The sequence below is a fragment of the Leptodactylus fuscus genome, chromosome 1 (assembly GCF_031893055.1).
Source record: "Leptodactylus fuscus isolate aLepFus1 chromosome 1, aLepFus1.hap2, whole genome shotgun sequence".
Taxonomy (NCBI): Eukaryota; Metazoa; Chordata; class Amphibia; order Anura; family Leptodactylidae; genus Leptodactylus; species Leptodactylus fuscus.
In genome coordinates this window covers 158,900,852-158,919,195 of record NC_134265.1, presented here as the reverse complement: position 1 = coordinate 158,919,195, position 18,344 = coordinate 158,900,852, and the positions used below count along the sequence as shown (strand labels likewise).

The 18,344-nt window shown below is 41.6% G+C and overlaps 1 protein-coding gene across 2 annotated transcripts in view; it reads left to right on the top strand.

The window, feature by feature from the left end:
• The first annotated feature begins 5,787 nt into the window (after positions 1-5,787).
• Positions 5,788-18,344, top strand: part of BRD10 (bromodomain containing 10) — a 40,508-nt gene continuing 27,951 nt past the window's right edge. For both annotated transcript variants that reach the window (XM_075278361.1, XM_075278352.1), the window contains exon 1: positions 5,788-6,330. In XM_075278361.1, the coding sequence (XP_075134462.1) occupies positions 5,900-6,330 (431 nt within the window). In that variant the 5' untranslated portion in view covers positions 5,788-5,899. The remainder of the gene's footprint in view (positions 6,331-18,344) is intronic.

Here is an 18,344-nt window from a genome sequence, read left to right as displayed (position 1 = left end):
ATTTTTTTCTGACAAATACATACATTTATGCAAAGACTTAATATTTACAGCATTGATCTACAATTTGCACTGATATACTGAATATCAGTTGGGACAAACTGGATATCAGCTGGTTTGTCTGTCTATCTGCTTTTTGAGGATTGATCACAGCTTCTGCAGTTTTCTGGAAACTAACAAAATGTCAGTACTTTATTCACTGAGCCACTAAGTTATCACTTTTGCTTCCTGACATGGTGTTCCATTATGCTGGAAGAAGCATTGTTGATCACCAAATTGCTCTTGGATTGTTGGGAGAAGTTCAGCAGATTTAACATGCATCCTATCCTATCCTATACTAACCTATCCTACTTCCTATCCTATCCTACTAATATTATAATATAAAGTTTGGATGTTTGTGTGTTTGTTCCTTAATCACACAAAAACGTTCAGAATCAGCTCAGCGTATACTTAGTGTGAATGCACCCTTGCATAATTTTGAATGAGTTACCTTTTTTTTTTTTTTTTGCACCAGTAATTTTTTTAACTCATATACTAGTATAAAGGAGGTGCTGGCCTGAAAAATATCTTTCCATTTCAGGGGTTCATATATGGCTAAGTGCTGGGTCCTGCAGCACTACCAGATAGTGGTGGTAGTATTTTTCCCCGCCGTACTTTCCAGTTGGAGAAAGGACCTCTCCTCTCTGAGCCGGTGTGGTGTTGGTTGGAAAGGCCCTGAAGGTGAGGCAGGCATGACTCATGAGTCCAGAGGTGCAGTGAACCAGGTAACTGTTAAGTACTATCATGGTGTCTATCATACACCACTATCATACACATATCATTATGAGAGACACCATGATAGTACTTAAGGGTTAAAGCAAATGGAACAAAGAGAATGGCAGCTTGCAGATGGGGGTAGTAGTACACTGTGCAATCCCCCAGCCTTGGTTATATCAGGGTGCCCAGGGGTGTTACAGGCTGTTATAGACTCCAGCACTAGTCCTCCTCTCGTGCCTCTCCCAGAGAAGGACGGTACATACTAACATAACTCAGAGACACAATAGACAAACACTTAAAGAGGACCTTTCACCACCTGGGGCACATGCGGTTTTATATACCGCTAGAAAGCCGGGTTTTGCGATCTGTGCCCCAGGTGAAGACCTATCGGTGGTGGTACTGTAGCTCTTCACCGTCAGAAGGGCGTTTCTGACAGTCATTCAGGAACGCCCTTCCTCACAGCAGCGCTTATAGCGCTATACTGTGAGGGCCCCTCCCCACTCTCTGAATGGAATTCAGGCACAGGTGTGAACCTAGCCTTAGAATAACACTGAAGCAGAAAACTAATAAAGGAAGCCACGGAAAGGGAAAATACCTTACAACTCTGTTGGTCTGGCTTGCCAAGCACAGCGCATCAGCCCTCATAACAGCAGCATTTTAATTAGGCAATGCGGGCATAGAGGCCACACCCCTTGTGACATACATTGTACCTGTGTCATCTGGGAGCTCCTGATGATGCTATCTACAAAACCTTGATAGCAGAAATGCCTAAGCCAATATCTCTAATAGTGTGGCAGGATATTAGTGCTGGATGATATTGAAAAGCATGCTATCCTATGAGTTGGTTTAAACAAATACTTGAACTATTAGCCGCCTGTGCTAGCAGTACCATATAGGCCCGAAGACTGTGCTACTAGTAATAGCCTGTTACTGCTAGCACAGGCTTTGGGCCTATATGGTAATATCCGAGACCACGTGACATCTGGCACATTACCATATGGTCTGCAAGCATGCTAGGATTAACATCGGATCCCGGAGAGGTGAATAACACTGTTTATTATGTTCCTTCACCTCCCCTGGGGCTCAGTTTATTATACTAGGGCCCCTGAGTATAATAATAGTTCATGGGTGTACAACTGCGGGGCATAATAGTTGGGTGGGCAACTGTGGGGCATAATAGAGCTTGAAGGGTCCACTGTGGCCCCTGTAACCTCTATTATGCCCCACAGCGCCCCCCCCAGCAACCTCTATTATGCCCCACAGTCTATTTTGCCACTGAGGGACAATATATATATATATACATGGGTTGGGTGCGTGGAGAAGTGAGGAGTCAAAGATGTCTGTGTTGCAAACTTTGCAGAGACAAGTCACAGCTGGAAGAAGTGGTCATGTTGGTCCAAAGGGAAGTGACGGGAAATGTGAGAAGACGTTTCCTGTGAGTATTACTGCACAAAATATTACAACATTGTATTTATTGTAATGTTACTGCTAGCACCGCCAAACCCCCCCCCCCGCTGTCTGAGGTGAAAGATCAAAAGATGAACAACACAGACCCCCCCCCCCCCCAGACTCAATACTGGGGGAGGGGGTGTCTTTTGAGTGTCCACCACAGGTAGCAGAGAGGCTAGGGTTCACCATTGGCCTGACCACAGGCTTAATATGGGAGTAGCTGGTTGTGGACAGCGCTCCCATTCACTTCAATGGAAGTGTTGGAGATAGTGGAGTGTCTTACTTTGGCTGTCTCCAGGACTCCCATTCTATTAGCTGTCCACCACCAGTCACATCCACATTCATCCTGGCTAAAGGTCCTCTGGTTTTCTCACAAGATAATCTTTGTAAGTATATTTCTTTATTTCATTTATGAAAAACATGGACATTTAAAGGGGTTTTCTGAGCAAAAAAAATTATTTTTAAGAAAGGTCTGTTACTGCTGTTAATGAGTTAATAAGTGCCCAAATACCTTTAACAGTGTTTTGAGTGATTTCTGGTTTTCTCTGGGAGCTCGTGGTGTCCTCTGAATTTGTTTACATGGGTAGCTTCCTGCTGTCTTAGTCTACAACTGCCGTGATGCATTGCAGTTCTCTGAGTCTCCCCTCTCACTTCCTCCCTCACCCCCCCCCCCCCCCTCCCGTTTCACTAGCTAGTCTGCAGACTACAAGCCCTAGCTACCTAATTCCCCAACCCAGCATAATTACCCGACTTCTCTTGCTGGAGATGACTTTGGGGTTCCGCTGTCTCCTCTTCTCCTGGGTTCTGGAACTGGTGCCTGCGCAATAGAACACTGGCAGAAGCCACACATGCGCAATAAAACGCTGCTTCTTTTTGCTTCTGACAGCATTCTATTGTGCAGGCGCCATCTCCCTTGTGAAGGAAACAATGTCCAGGAGAAGAAGAAGTCAGCGTTTAGGGGGACAGGGAAGGAGAGAGAACTGGTGGCCTCCTGTCTATGGAAACATCGAAACTGAATGTCTCCAGGAAATCAGAAAATGTGCCTGGAGCAGTCACATGTCCACCCCAGGCATATTGGCAAATATACTTTTTTTTTTTTTTTCTTCAAAGGGAGTATATTACAAGTTAGGCAGGGGAAGGGGATCTAGCTTAGGGGTAAAGTTTTAATTTATCCCAGACAACCAATTTAAAGAGGACCTTTCACCACCTGGGGGACATGTGGTTTTATATACTGCTAGAAAGCTGACAGTGCGCTGAAATCAGCACACTATTGGCTTTCACGCTGCTGTGAGGAAGGGTGTTCCTGACTGTCAGAAATGCCCTTTTGACAGTGAAGAGCTACGGTACCGGCACCAATAGCTCTTCACTGGGGGCACAGAACGTGAAAGCCGATGTCGACTTACTAGCGGTGTATTACACCGCATGTGCCCCAGGTGGTGAAAGGTCCTCTTTAAGGAACCACAACAGACAGAGGAACTTGGTTCAAAAGTAGAGAGTACCCCTCCGAAACAGCGACACCTGGGAGGTGGTAATCCTCACATTGCACACCGCACTCCCAAAACTGCACTTTTTTAAACCACGCAAATCTCTGCTCTAGTTTATGTGAAAGACAGCATGTAAGTAAATAACATACCAAATAAAACAAATGGATTATCATATATATATACGGACAAAAAGTTTGGACACACCTTTTCGTTCAAAGAGTTTTCTGTATTTTAATGACTATGAAAACTGTACATTCACACTGAAGGCATCAAAACTATAAAGTAACACATGTGGAATTATATACTTAACAAAAAAGTGTGAAACAACTGAAAATATATAATCTGTTCTAGGTTCTTCAAAGTAGCCACCTTTTGCTTTGATTACTGGTTTGCACACTCTTGGCATTCTCTTGATGAGCTTCAAGAGGTAGTCACCAGGAATGGTTTTCACTTCACAGGTGTGCCCTGTCAGGTTTAATAAGTGGGACTTCTTGCCTTATAAATGGGGTTGGGACAATCAGTTGTGTTGTGCAGAAGTCAGGTGGATACACAGCTGATAGTCCTACTGAATAGACTGTTAGAATTTGTATTATGGCAAGAAAAAAGCAGCTAAGTAAAGAAAAACAAGTGGCCATCATTACTTAAAGAAATGAAGGTCAGTCTGTCCGAAAAATTGGAAAACTTTGAAAGTGTCCCCAAGTGCAGTTGCAAAAACCATCAAGCGCTACAAAGAAACTGGCTCACATGAGGACCAACCCAGGAAAGGAAGACCAAGAGTCACCTCTGCTGCGGAGGATAAGTTCAGCCGAGTCACCAGCCTCAGAAATTGCAGGTTAACAGCAGCTCAGATTAGAGACCAGGTTAATGCCACACAGTTCTAGCAGCAGACACATCTCTACAACAACTGTTAAGAGGAGACTTTATGTAGTAGGCCTTCATGGTAAAATAGCTGCTAGAAAACAACTGCTAAGGGCAGACAACAAGCAGAAGAGACTTGTTTGGGATAAAGAACACAAGGAATGGACATTAGATCAGTGGAAATCTGTGCTTTGGTCTGATGAGTCCAAATTTGAGATCTTTGGTTCCAACCACCGTGTCTTTGTGCGACGCAGAAAAGGTGAATGGATGGATTCTACATTCCTGGTTCCCACTGTGAAGAATGGAGGAGGAGGTGTGATGGTGTGGGCATGCTTTGCTGTTGACACTGTTGGGGATTTATTCAAAATTGAAGGAATACTGAACCATCATGGCTACCACAGCATCTTGCAGCGGCATGCTATTCCATCCGGTTTGCATTTAGCAGGATCATCATTTATTTTTCAACAGGACAATGACCCCAATCACACCTCCAGGCTGTGTAAGGGCTATTTGACCAAGAAGGAGAGTGATGGGTGCTATGCCAGATGACCTGGCCTCAACAGTCACCAGACCTGAACCCAGTCGAGATGGTTTGGGGTGAGCTGGACCGCAGAGTGAAGGCAAAAGGGCCAACAAATGCTAAGCATCTCTAGGAACTCCTTCAAGACTGCTGAAAGACCATTTCAGGTGACTACCTCTTGAAGCTCATCAAGATAATGCCAAGAGTGTGCAAAGCAGTAATCAAAGCAAAAGGTGGCTACTTTGAAGAACCTACTGTAGAATGTAAGACATATTTTCACTTTTTTGTTAAGTATATAATTCCACGTGCTAATTTATAGTTTTGATGCCTTCAGTGAGAATCTACAATTTTCAGTCATGAAAATACAGAAAACTCTTTGAATGAGAAAGTGTGTCCAAACTTTTGGTCTGTACTGTGTATGTGTATATATAATGTACATAATAATTGGCAGCTCCTGTCTATGTTTTATTGCCACTCAGGTCACAGCTTCCATTCCAACCCCACCGTCATCCTACATAAGGTGTTCTACTCAAGCAATTGTGTGGCCCTACAGCTGAATTCTCAGCCAATCAGCGATTTCATCTCATGGAGATTTCCGCATACACTACACCAGCCCGTTTGATTGGCTGCAGCCACATTCCCAACAGGCTGTGAGTCTTGAGGTGGGCGGGACGGAGGCGGCAGGGAAGTGTTTAGCTGTTCACCTCACTGCTTCCGGTACACCACAACCCCTCAGTTAGTGTCTGTGTTTAGCTGCTGTGGTACCGGCTCCCGCGGTTTACACGGGAGGTATGAATGAGTGCGAGGCACAGCCGGACGTGTCAGGGACTCTGGTATGGAGGGGGTGTCGAGTGGCACTGTGTCACCCTTAAAGGAGAATGAAAGGACGTCGCCACAGTCAGTGGAGCAGGTGCCCGGCACAGTGACAGTTGCCTGTGCTGCGGCAAGCGAAGAGGGGTCTGAGGCTGCTCCTGTTGAAGATGTCCCCGCGGTTATCACTGAGCCCTATGTCCCCGGGGATGATGGGAAGGGTGCGATGTCTGTGGCTCACACACCTGGCAGCAGAGCCGCTGCGCCAACCATGTCACTGCTGAAGATGGAGGAGAAGTTTTCCTCGGGTCAGTACCGCGCCATTGGGGATTTTGTGTCAGACTTCAGGACTATGCTAGAAGGATGCTACCAGCTGCATGGCGCAGACCATTGGCTGTCCAAGCAAGCCCAGAAACTGGAGCTGATGCTGGAGCAGAAGCTGTCCTTGCTGTCCCGGTGAGTACATGTCTGCCCCAGTCACTGTGTTCAGTACCTGGCTGTAGAGCTGACACCTGCTGGGGTGCAGCCCTTCCTCAGGTTTCGCCTCTTCTGGCTTCTTCTCACGTGAAGCGATTTCACCTTAAAAACAAAAAAACAAGAAAAATATATAAACTTCTATAATGTGGTGTTAGAGTAGTAACAAGCTGAGCAGAGGGTAGCTCTCCTATCCATCTTGTGTGCCCCTTCCTGTGGGGTTTACCGCTGTAGAAAACTGGTGCTTTACTGCTCTGTGGATGTACCATAAAAGTTGTCTAGTCCTTGTTTCCACTTCTTTATCTATGAACTATCAGAGCTTTATTATATTTAATCAAACTTAAAGTTCAACAAAGTGTAAAATAAATTAACATTAGATTGTAAACGTGCTGACTGGCCGACGGTGTCATATACGCAAGACTGTGGATTGACTGGCCGACGGTGTCATATACGCAAGACTGTGGATTGACTGGCCGACGGTGTCATATACGCAAGACTGTGGATTGACTGGCCGACGGTGTCATATACGCAAGACTGTGGATTGACTGGCCGACGGTGTCATATACGCAAGACTGTGGATTGACTGGCCGACGGTGTCATATACGCAAGACTGTGGATTGACTGGCCGACGGTGTCATATACGCAAGACTGTGGATTGACTGGCCGACGGTGTCATATACGCAAGACTGTGGATTGACTGGCCGACGGTGTCATATACGCAAGACTGTGGATTGACTGGCCGACGGTGTCATATACGCAAGACTGTGGACTGACTGGCTGACTGTGGTGCTGTATATGTCAGGATAGATTAACCAAGGAGTTTAGTTTACATGTAGACAATGCACATTTAGCAACAGACTGGCTGTGAATGAATTTATTTTTAGTGACATTCCCCCGCATCCTCTGCATCTGAATGATCAATAAGTTGCAGATACATAGATGTTTGTGTTGAATTCCTCTGTATATGTGGACAAGATTTTAAAAACCCCATCTGTCTGTAGTGTACTGTAAAGTGCTGTGGATTTACAGTTTGGACACAGTTTAACAGAAAAAATTCTGGGCCACCTTTAGTTGTCACTGGGTTTGAATAGCCCAATGACAACAGGAATTGTCCAGGATTTTTTTTTTTATCAGGTTTGGCTATATATATATATATATATATATATATATATATATATATATATATATATAGCCACACTAACTGTACATACATCAGTATTACAGTGTATTGTATGAGCAATCAGTCCCCTTAGGCTGAGTTCACACAGAGTTTTTTGGTCAGGAATCTGCCTCAAAATCCTCCTCCAAAAAACGCCTCACCACACAGTCCTATGTAGTCCGCTTGTAATTTTTTTTTTTTTTTTTCCGCTAGTGTTATTTTTCGCAAGCGGAAAAAAGAAATCGACCTGTCCATTCTTCAAGAGGATTCCGCCTGAAAAAAAATCAATGTAAGTTATTGGGAGGTGGAAAATCCGCCTCACGGATTTTGACATGCTTTTTGATGCTGGATAGACAAAAACCACATCAAAAACTGCAAGATGTTTTTAAGAAGATCATTCATAGCCACCTTCCAAAAACACCTCAAAAAAGCAACAAAAAACTCCACACTATTTTTCCTGACCAAAATCTGCTCTGGGAAATTTGTGAGGTGTTTTTTGAGGCGTTTTCTGCCTGAAAAAATTAATGCAAGTCAATGGGAGGTGGAAAATCCGCCTGGTATTTTTTGAGGCGTTTGTTTCCAATTCTGCGGCAAAAAATGCCTCAAACGCTAACGATTTTTTAGTCTCCCATTGACTTGCATTGATTTTTTTTTTTCAGGCGGAAAACGCCTGAAAGAATGGACGCATCACAGATTACATAGGACAGTACTGTGAGGGGTTATTTGGAGAATGAATTTGAGGCGGATTCCTGACCAAAAAACTCTGTGTGAACTCAGCCTTAGGGTTCAAGGTCCCTATGCGGGCTGAAAATAAAAGTGTAAAAAAAATAAAAAATTCAAATCTCCCCAATTTTGCCCAGATCACATATAAAAAGTAAACATAAACACTTTGGTTATCCCCGTGCTCAAAATTGCCTGAACTACTAAAATTTAAAAATACTTCTCGTATAGTGAACGCCATAGCAAGAAAAAAATGGAAATGGCCGAAAAATTAAACCCATATCAATATGGTGTAAACAGGTTTTTTTTTTGTTTGTTTTTTTAACAATTCCTCATTCTGAATATTTTTTTTTTTTTTGTTCTTCCAGCTTCCCAGTACATTGCACTGAATATTGAATGGTTTGAATGCTGCCATTACAAAGTAGAATTCAATTCAATACAATTTATTTTACAATCAATAAGCCATCATGTGGAACTGAAAAATGAAAAGGTTAGGGCTAGTTGACAGAGTTTTTTGCAGGCGGATTTTGAGGCGGAATCCGCCTCAAAATCCGCCTACAAAAACGGCTCCCATTGACTTCAATGGGAGCCGCTCGCTTTTTTTTTTCCCATTAGCTAGTAGTAGAAAAAAGAAGTGAGATGCCCTATCTTGCCATTCATTGCCGTGACGGAATGCCAATGCTGAATCAGCATCCCGTCGCGGCTAGCCACGCGGAAAGTTCACATGGCGGAAAAGGTTTCTGCGACCTTTTCCTCCATGTGAACATACCCTTTGGTCTCTTGAAATGTGGAGAAGGTAAAATGGAAATGCAAAAACAAAAACTGTCTTGGTCCTGAAGGGGTTAAGGTTTTTGATGCTTGGTTTATCCAAATTTTTTCAGCCCTTTGAAAGAAATAAGCCCATCTAGTACCATCTGGGTGGGAACTCTGTGATTTCACTAGAGGTGGGGAATTTGTTCTATAGTATTACTGCCCACTTGACTAGTGTACCCTAATTTGCTTCAACATTAATATGGCTTATATCTTTAGAATGACTGACCGGCTTTGGATAAACAAAATGCTCATAGTGACAGCACCTATTCGATGATGTATGTCATTGGCTTTTTCAGACCTGATGAAAAGTCCTTGTTTAAATCCATGTCTATGCAGCAGAGCACCAGGCTTAATAAAAAAAAAAAAATTTCATGTGTGCTTTGGCTTCTAAAGCTGGCCATACACTTCGGACTTTGGACTGCTGAACTGTTAGATTTTAAGCAGTCATGGAACGATTGTTTGTGAATAAACCTATAAACGCTCATTTAAACTTGGTTGCTACCAAAACCGGTTATGTTGGTTTTTCTCAGCTGTTTGTCAACTGCAATCACATCTGTATGGGGTAGACCGACACACCAGTGGGTGATTTGTGTGTTTGGGGCATGTCGGGGTTTGTTTGTTTTTTTCCCCTCATAAAACTGTTTCATAAAGTTGACATTTCCTTTGTATTGTTTTGTTGGCCTCCGTTAACCAACTATCACCCCAACCCAGCTTAACCTCCTCCCTCCCCCTGCTGTGTAATCGCTCACTCTTCCAGTAGTCAAAGCAAGACTTGTCCCTGTCCTATGTAGAAGTCACAGCAAAGCTGCCCTTTTTTTTCCCACAGAGTAGTATGTAAGATTCTGTTTCACACACAGTATTCGGACCAGGATTCCTGATTCTCTTGTCATGCTCGTCATCAGCCCTGCATTACATAAAAGTTTGATATAAAGGTTTATCCTTTGGCCTGTTCTTATCTGCCTCTAGGTTCTACACCATTAAGAGGGCACCCTGGTAGCACCATTGTTTACCCAGGGACAATAGCTTCTTATGGAATTATGCCATGTTGATCCTGAAGCTTTTGAAGGATCTCTTTGCATGGCATTGCCTCACCCTCTTTTTGGATTGTTAGAGTTAATCAGTCAGGATGGTTACTTTACCACACATTCTCTATTATTATCCCAATCCTGGTGACCCTCTTGTGCTTAGCTATTCTTCAGAAACAAACTTTTAATTTGATATGGGCATATAAGCAGTAGCGCATTATACACTCACCGGCCACTTTATTAGGTACACCATGCTAGTAACGGGTTGGACCCCCTTTTGCCTTCAGAACTGCCTCAATTCTTCATGGCATAGATTCAACAAGGTGCTGGAAGCATTCCTCAGAGATGTTGGTCCATATTGACATGATGGCATCACACAGTTGCCGCAGATTTGTCGGCTGCACATCCATGATGCGAATCTCCCGTTCCACCACATCCCAAAGATGCTCTATTGGATTGAGATCTGGTGACTGTGGAGGCCATTGGAGTAGAATGAACTCATTGTCATGTTCAAGAAACCAGTCTGAGATGATTCCAGCTTTATGACATGGCGCATTATCCTGCTGAAAGTAGCCATCAGATGTTGGGTACATTGTGGTCATAAAGGGATGGACATGGTCAGCAACAATACTCAGGTAGGCTTTGGCATTGCAACGATGCTCAATTGGTACCAAGGGGCCCAAAGAGTGCCAAGAAAATATTCCCCACACCATGACACCACCACCACCAGCCTGAACCGTTGATACAAGGCAGGATGGATCCATGCTTTCATGTTGTTGACGCCAAATTCTGACCCTACCATCCGAATGTCGCAGCAGAAATCGAGACTCATCAGACCAGGCAACGTTTTTCCAATCTTCAATTGTCCAATTTCGATGAGCTTGTGCAAATTGTAGCCTCCGTTTCCTGTTCTTAGCTGAAAGGAGTGGCACCCGGTGTGGTCTTCTGCTGCTGTAGCCCATCTGCCTCAAAGTTCGATGTACTGTGCGTTCAGAGATGCTCTTCTGGCTACCTTGGTTGTAACGGGTGGCTATTTGAGTCACTGTTGCCTTTCTATCAGCTCGAACCAGTCTGGCCATTTTCCTCTGACCTCTGGCATCAACAACGCATTTCCTCCCACAGAACTGCCGCTCACTGGATGTTTTTTCTTTTTCGGACCATTCTCTGTAAACCCTAGAGATGGTTGTGCGTGAAAATCCCAGTAGATCAGCAGTTTCTGAAATACGCAGACCAGCCCTTCTGGCACCAACAACCATGCCACGTTCAAAGGCACTCAAATCACCTTTCTTCCCCATACTGATGCTCGGTTTGAACTGCAGGAGATTGTCTTGACCATGTCTACATGCCTAAATGCACTGAGTTGCCGCCATGTGATTGGCTGATTAGAAATTAAGTGTTAATGAGCAGTTGGACAGGTGTACCTAATAAAGTGGCCAGTGAGTGTACATCTGCATAAGAGATTGAGTGGACTCTTGGGGTATCTTTTTTTTTTTAAATACCAAATTGCTGCAAGACTCTTCCAAGTTTGAGCTAAATAATGAAACAGACTGCCTGCCATGTGTCACTTTGGAATCGCCATTAGTAGGCCCAAACAAATGGATTGACTGTACACATCCATTAGCAAGGGCAGTTGGCAGGTCACACTTATGGAACCTTCTTTGAAGATCCTTCATAGGCCATTGCTTTATGCTTTCCTTGCTTCACATTTTTGCACAGATATTGAGATTATTCTGTTACTTGTTCTATATTCTGTTTTGGTTGTATCATTTAATAAATATCTTTGAAACCAAAAAATACATACTGGCTCAGCAGAGGCAAGGATGCTTGTATATGGTGGAGAGAAATTGTTCTGAGACAGTGAGATATCCAATGTAACTACCCTTTGAAACATTGTTAGGGGCTGGCCAGGAATTTGGCAAACTTGGTGTCTGCCGCTGAAGGTGTCTGCCCTTTTGTTGTGCCTTGTCTTGATTCTTGGAAGACTGGTGCCCCACGAAACTGCTGAGGCCAAATCGGTGGACAATGCAAAGGGATCTGTGATGTATGTGAGTGATGTCACTGCTACTTCTCATGTGATGACCGAGGCTGCTGACTGGCTGCATCCCATACACTGACTTCCTGGTGAGCCTGTGTATCAACACAAATCTGTCAAAAGAAACCAAGCAATAGAACCCTCCATCCTATGGTTTCACGTTTCTTTTGACACTTGTGTTGAGGTGGAGAAGAGACAAATGTCTTGAATATCCTAGACTCCCAGTAGACATTATAACTAAGCCATAGACACATCTTCTATGGCAACTACTCATAAGTATGCATCTTACACAATTTTTAAGGGGAATCTGTTATCAGAAAACTTGATGTCAAATCAGTTGTTTTTAGAAATATGCAAATGATTCTCAAGTGCAGTGCAGATGTCTCACCTGGCAACTTCTCCTATTGTCTCAGGCTGATGGGAAGTATAATAAAGTATGTTAAAGCTGATGCAAAGTATCCCTGAGCAATACCTTGTCTAACACTGAATTACCTCTGTCAAATAAAGAATTTGTCAGTGAGCACTATATAAGAAACATACGAAAAGGAGAAAAATCAGCATCTCGCTGAGTCCATAAAATATAACGTTTGATATATGGATTGAAAGTTATTTTTTATGGACTCTGCAAGATGCCGGTTTTTCTCCTTATCGTATGTTGCCATTATATGCTTCTCAAGTCCAGAAGCTGATCGTGCAACATGAGGACTATTCTACTTATGGTGACCTATAGAATTTCTTTTCTATATTGCATATTGGACTATTTAAGAAAAACAGAAATGATTTTTTCATTATCTCTCTCCACGAGAGATAGAATAAAATATGAAAAAAGTGTCATATTTACCCAAAAAAATTGTATCAATGAAATGTAGATCTTATCCCTCAAAAAGCAGTGACAAAAACTGGGCATGTCCTATTGTGTACTGGAATAGAATATATTTGAGAAAATTAAAAATTTCAACTTGTACCGTCTATTGCAGATTTCTTCTCGGAAAGAATCTGAGGTCAAAATGATTGCTATAAGTCACTTAACTAAGGCTTGGAGATTAATTAAAAAAAAAAAAAAAAAAAAAAAAAAAAAAGACCAGAAAAACCAGGATAACAGATTTTTGTTAGATTTTTTTTTTTTTTTTTTAAAAAAGGGAATTCTAATGATACCATCTCTAAGTACACATAGGACTAGCCTTAAGAAAGACTATTCTTCTCTTACCTTTATTTATGTGATTCGCGCTGCCGTTCCTGAGAAATATTTTTTTTTCCATATGTAAATGAGTTTTCAGACAGCACTGAGGGCTTTCCCCCTGCGCTCAAACAGCACAGGGTGCATTCCCTGTGCCGTTCAGAAACTCTACCAACGACACCTCCATCTTCTCCGGACCGCCTCTTCTCCCACATCACCTTCATGTCTTCATCCAAAAGCGCCCCGACTGCGCATGCCCGTCGGACATTTTCCTGTGGCCTCTCTCCTTCGGCGTTATAAAAGAACAACCAATTGTGACTGTTTATTTGTGGACCAATTTCAACAGGTGAGTACAAATACATGTTCTTCTGGTTTTATTTGGTCCTCTGACGAGATTAGCTTTTTTAAGGAACCTAAGTATTTGTTTTTATGATCTAGTTTTAGGATAGTTCAATAGTATATATCTTTGTCACTAATGATCTTTTGCGACTGTCTACAACAAGCTCACTTTGCCTTGTTTTGCTGTCCTGGAAAAATATATATATATATATATATATATATATATATATATATATATATATATATATATATATATATATATATATTCATATAATCTCGCTGAAACAAAATCAGATAATGTTTCGACTTAATGATAATGATCTATCCCTGAGACTAGATCATGAGTATAGATATTACCTGAGTGTTCAGAAAAAAAAAAATAAAGAAAATAAGTAAGTTTGGTTGGTTTTTTTTTTTCCCCTAAGCTTACTTTGGAAGTCACATCATGTCTGAAGATAAATTCTTTAGTCCCACTTCTCTCCACCATTTCATTGAGTTGTATGGGGATCAGGCTTGCTTTGAATAGTCTGCTGACTATTTAAACAGGTTCCTCAAGAGCAAGGCTATCTGAGGGTCAATGCACACAGACTTTTTTAGAGAGGAAAAATCCGCTTCAGGAATTAGGAAATGGTTTTTTAGAGGCATTTTTTATTTTTTTTATTTTTTTTCCTCCAGCACAGTATATGGACCTTGCAAAAAAACACTTCAAAAACTGCTAGTGGTTTTTCCGCCTCCCATTGACTCTTGTTGGTTTTTTTTCAGCCAGAATCTGCCTGAGGAAAGGTCATGTGGCCTTTTTTTTTTTTTTTTTTTTTTTTTTTTCGCTAGCGGAAACAATCTATTATCAGTTTAAAAAAATATATATTATATATTCTGATGCGAATTCAAAAATTCTGTGTGCGTTAACCCTGAACAAAGTGGAGGCCTCCTTTAAAACTATAATCAGCAGCAGGTGGTAAGCTGTTCACAACAGACCAGAAAATACTCCGAACAGTGTGAACAGATTCATGGCATTACCTGCTAAAGCACAAAAAGAAACACATTCTGAAGTTTTAAAGTCCTGGCTAAACATGTAAGTTATGCTGAAATAATGTGGACATTTATATGAATTGATGTAATTTTAAAAGTTATAAAAAATATGCAAACTGTTTCACAGTTGCTAGCCATTCCTGTTGTAAATGACTACTATAATAAAAATATTTCTTTTTAATTTTATATTTAGTTTGCATTGTCGTCTTCCACTACATCTGGGACTCTCCCTTTAATCCTAAGAGAGCAGTTTTCAACGACCCTCACCCAAAAAATGAAGTCAAAACAGGTCACCCAGGATAAGACACAAGCATAAGATAACCAACATACTGCGTCCATCATGACCCACTGGAAGAATAAGGCAGACCTCTTTGCCAAAACGGTGGCACATAAAATACGCCAACTTCCATTTGCGGAGAATCTTTACAGCAAGCAGATAATCATAGACGTTCTACACACCTTTTTGTGTAAAACCATTTGTGTGCATGAACCCTAGCTATACTATCCATCGTCCTACTCCCAGAGATCACCACCTGAACCCACAATCTTCCATACCACAACTTAATATCGGCTTCCTCAATACTGTAATTACTCGCATCTTCAAGTCAATACCATTGTACACATTGCAATGTTTGTGTTTTATGAACATATTAAATTTAAATGGTTAAGTGTGTCTTGATTCACATTTTGTGTGAATAAAATTAGTTTAATTTAAGATGTCTTTCATTGTATTTAGAAGTGAAAAACCACAAAGTTGAATTTTTCATATTGTCAAACTTTTATCTGTTAAGGTTTGTATGTGTTTTGAGTGCAAAAACATTAATCAGAAAACATACATACAGTAAACTGAAGGTGGTCTACAAGAAACCTTATAGGTAAAAAAAAATTAAGCCATTATTCTACTGACAGACAAACCAAAGATTGTCAATGTTGAATTTCTATGATCCTTTAAACTGGTTTCATTTTACTGACTTTTTAGCAAACATTGAATAAATCAATAATGCAAGTGAATACAATAAACTTTATGTATATTATCAGACACTTTTCTTTCTACTATGGCTTTGGCAGAGAGAAAATTCCTGCATGGAGGACTTTTCTCTCTGCTGGATTTAGTATTAAAAAAACTGCAGAAAACTGCTGAACACACTGGTGGACCCTATAATAGTCTATGGGGTTTGTGGGTAACTGCTGTTTTAGCGGCTGGCCTCTTGTCATTCAGGTCTCATGGTGGATACAAACGGCAGAGAGCATAGTGCAAGTGTGAAGCTATACTTCACTTGATTTTCCTGTTGTAGGGGCTATGGGAAATGTAAGGAGTGACCGGGAGGTGAGTAGGAGAAACACAAATATAAAGGGGCTTATGGAGCTACATTGGAAGTCTCTAATTCACCCCAAGTGTTTTGCCTACATATGTATTTGTCATTACTTCTATATAGTGAGAGACCTTGGCCAGGTCTATACTGCAACCTTGTTGTAGTGCTACAGACGGATTCAACTCTTACCTAACAGCTGCAGTCCTAAAGGTTGCATTCACATCGGTGCTGCAAAAAGTCACAGTGTAAACCTGGCCTTTTGGAGCAGATTTTAGGCTGAATTCACACGGGGTTTTTTGGACTGGATTTTGACGTGGGAATCCGCCTCAGAATCTGATCCAAAAAACACCTCCCACGACTGTTGCAGCATTCTGCTCCAGATTAGGACCAAATGAATGGGCCTAGTTGGGAGGGAGTGTCCAAAAAACCCTGTGTGAATTTAGCCTTACTCTTTCTGTTTCCAGTGTATGGGAGATGTCATAATAACTAGGCTCCATCAACCAACTCGCAGATCTTTGAACATTAGAAACAGAGCATGAAGAGGAAAACTGCAAACGCCCAGTTGGGTACACTCGTACACCTTTCCTACTTATGTGCTGAAGTAACATGTATACTAAATCAATGGGGTAGCTTAAATGGTCACTAACTTTTCAGACAACTTGGTTTCCTTTCATACAACATGTAATTCTGGACTAAAATCTAATTTTTTTTTTTTTTTTTTAAACCAATTCCAGACCTCCCATACACTAAATATGTCCAGGCGGTCCACTGTTGACACTATCAAGAACTTGCCTGTTAAGCAGCTGCACAAAATCATTGTGCTATATACACAACTATGGGACCTCATTGTGATTGTGACTATTAGGATTCATTCACACGGAGGAAAATTACACTTTATTTGGCACTGAATTTTCAATGCTGAAGCAAAAAGCAAAAAAAAAATAAAAATTGACGTCAATGGGATGCTTTCTTTCCCCACCAATAAAGTGCCATTTTCCTCCGTGTGAATGGACCCTTAGGCTGCGTTCACACAGTTTTTTTGGTCTGGAAACTGACTCGAATGCCTCCTCCAAAAAACGCCTCACCATACAGTCCTATGGAGGAGGAGGAATTTGAGTCCGTTTCCTGACCAAAAAACTCAGTGTGAACACAGCCTTAGAGCTGCTTAGTCCTAGAGGACTTCCAGATCAGCTCTACAATTATGATCAGGAGGATGATTTCTCCTGTAGCTGGGCTAAATGTGTCAGCCCTAGTTATAAGAAAAATCAGCCAACTATGTACAGCTTAATGTACTATTAGGATGCCCCTCAAAGGTCAATTATGACCTTGTGGCAAGTAGAATGTAAAAAATAATAAAGAAAAAAATAGCTAAAACCACACCCACAATAGACCCCTTGTAGCAAAAGGGAGCTTTCACATGATGTTACACTCTGCTCATTCTGAACGTAAAATTCGTTCAGAATGAGCGGAGTAACAAGCAGATCCCTTTGATTTGAATGGATGCTGGCATACGCGCGCTACCCATTGAAATCAATGGGAGGGTTTTTCCCCTATTGCCTTCAATGTAATACGCACGTATTACATTAAAAGCAATAGGGAAAAAAAAAAAAGCCTCCCATTGATTTCAATGGGTAGCGCGCGTATGCCAGCATCCATTCAAAGGGAGCTGCTTGTTACTCCGCTCATTCTGAACGTATTTGAAAAACCTGAGTTGAGGAAAGAAAAAAGTTTTGTTTCTCAAAACCGCATGTATGAAAAAACAAACAAACAAAAAAAACGAAAATGTGCTTGGTCCTTAACCAGGGAAAATAGTCTGTTACGGAAGTGGTTAACTAAAAATGTGGCTGCTTTCTGCCTCAAAAACCTCTCTTAAGGCCCCAGCCCCATCATCTTCAGGGACTGGTGATTCCATAATTTTTTCCAGATGTTGTAGGTTCATGGTTTCGGTGTATTTTATAGTTACTATAGGTAGGTTCATGGTCTGGGTGTATTCTGTAGTTACTCTAGGCAGGTTCCCCATACAACAGCTCCTTTCTAGTTGTCTCACTACTGACCTGACTAGAATGGAGTTGCTGCAGGTAGATTCATGGTCTCTTTGCGTTCTTTTTTTTTTTTTTTTTTTTTTTTTTTTTTACTTTCTAAATGTAGATTGTGAGCCCCATATAGGGATCACAATGTACCTTCTTTTTTTTAAATTTTAAGTATGTCTTTGTAGAATGGGAGGAAATCCACACAAACACGGAGAGAACATACAAACTCCTTTCAGATGTTGTTCCTGGTGGGATTTGAACCCAGCACTCAAGTGCTGCAATGCTAACCACTGAACCACCATGTTGCCCCTGGTCGCTCTGCTTTCTGTGAAAGTCAGCTTGAGGTCTATGTTTAACAA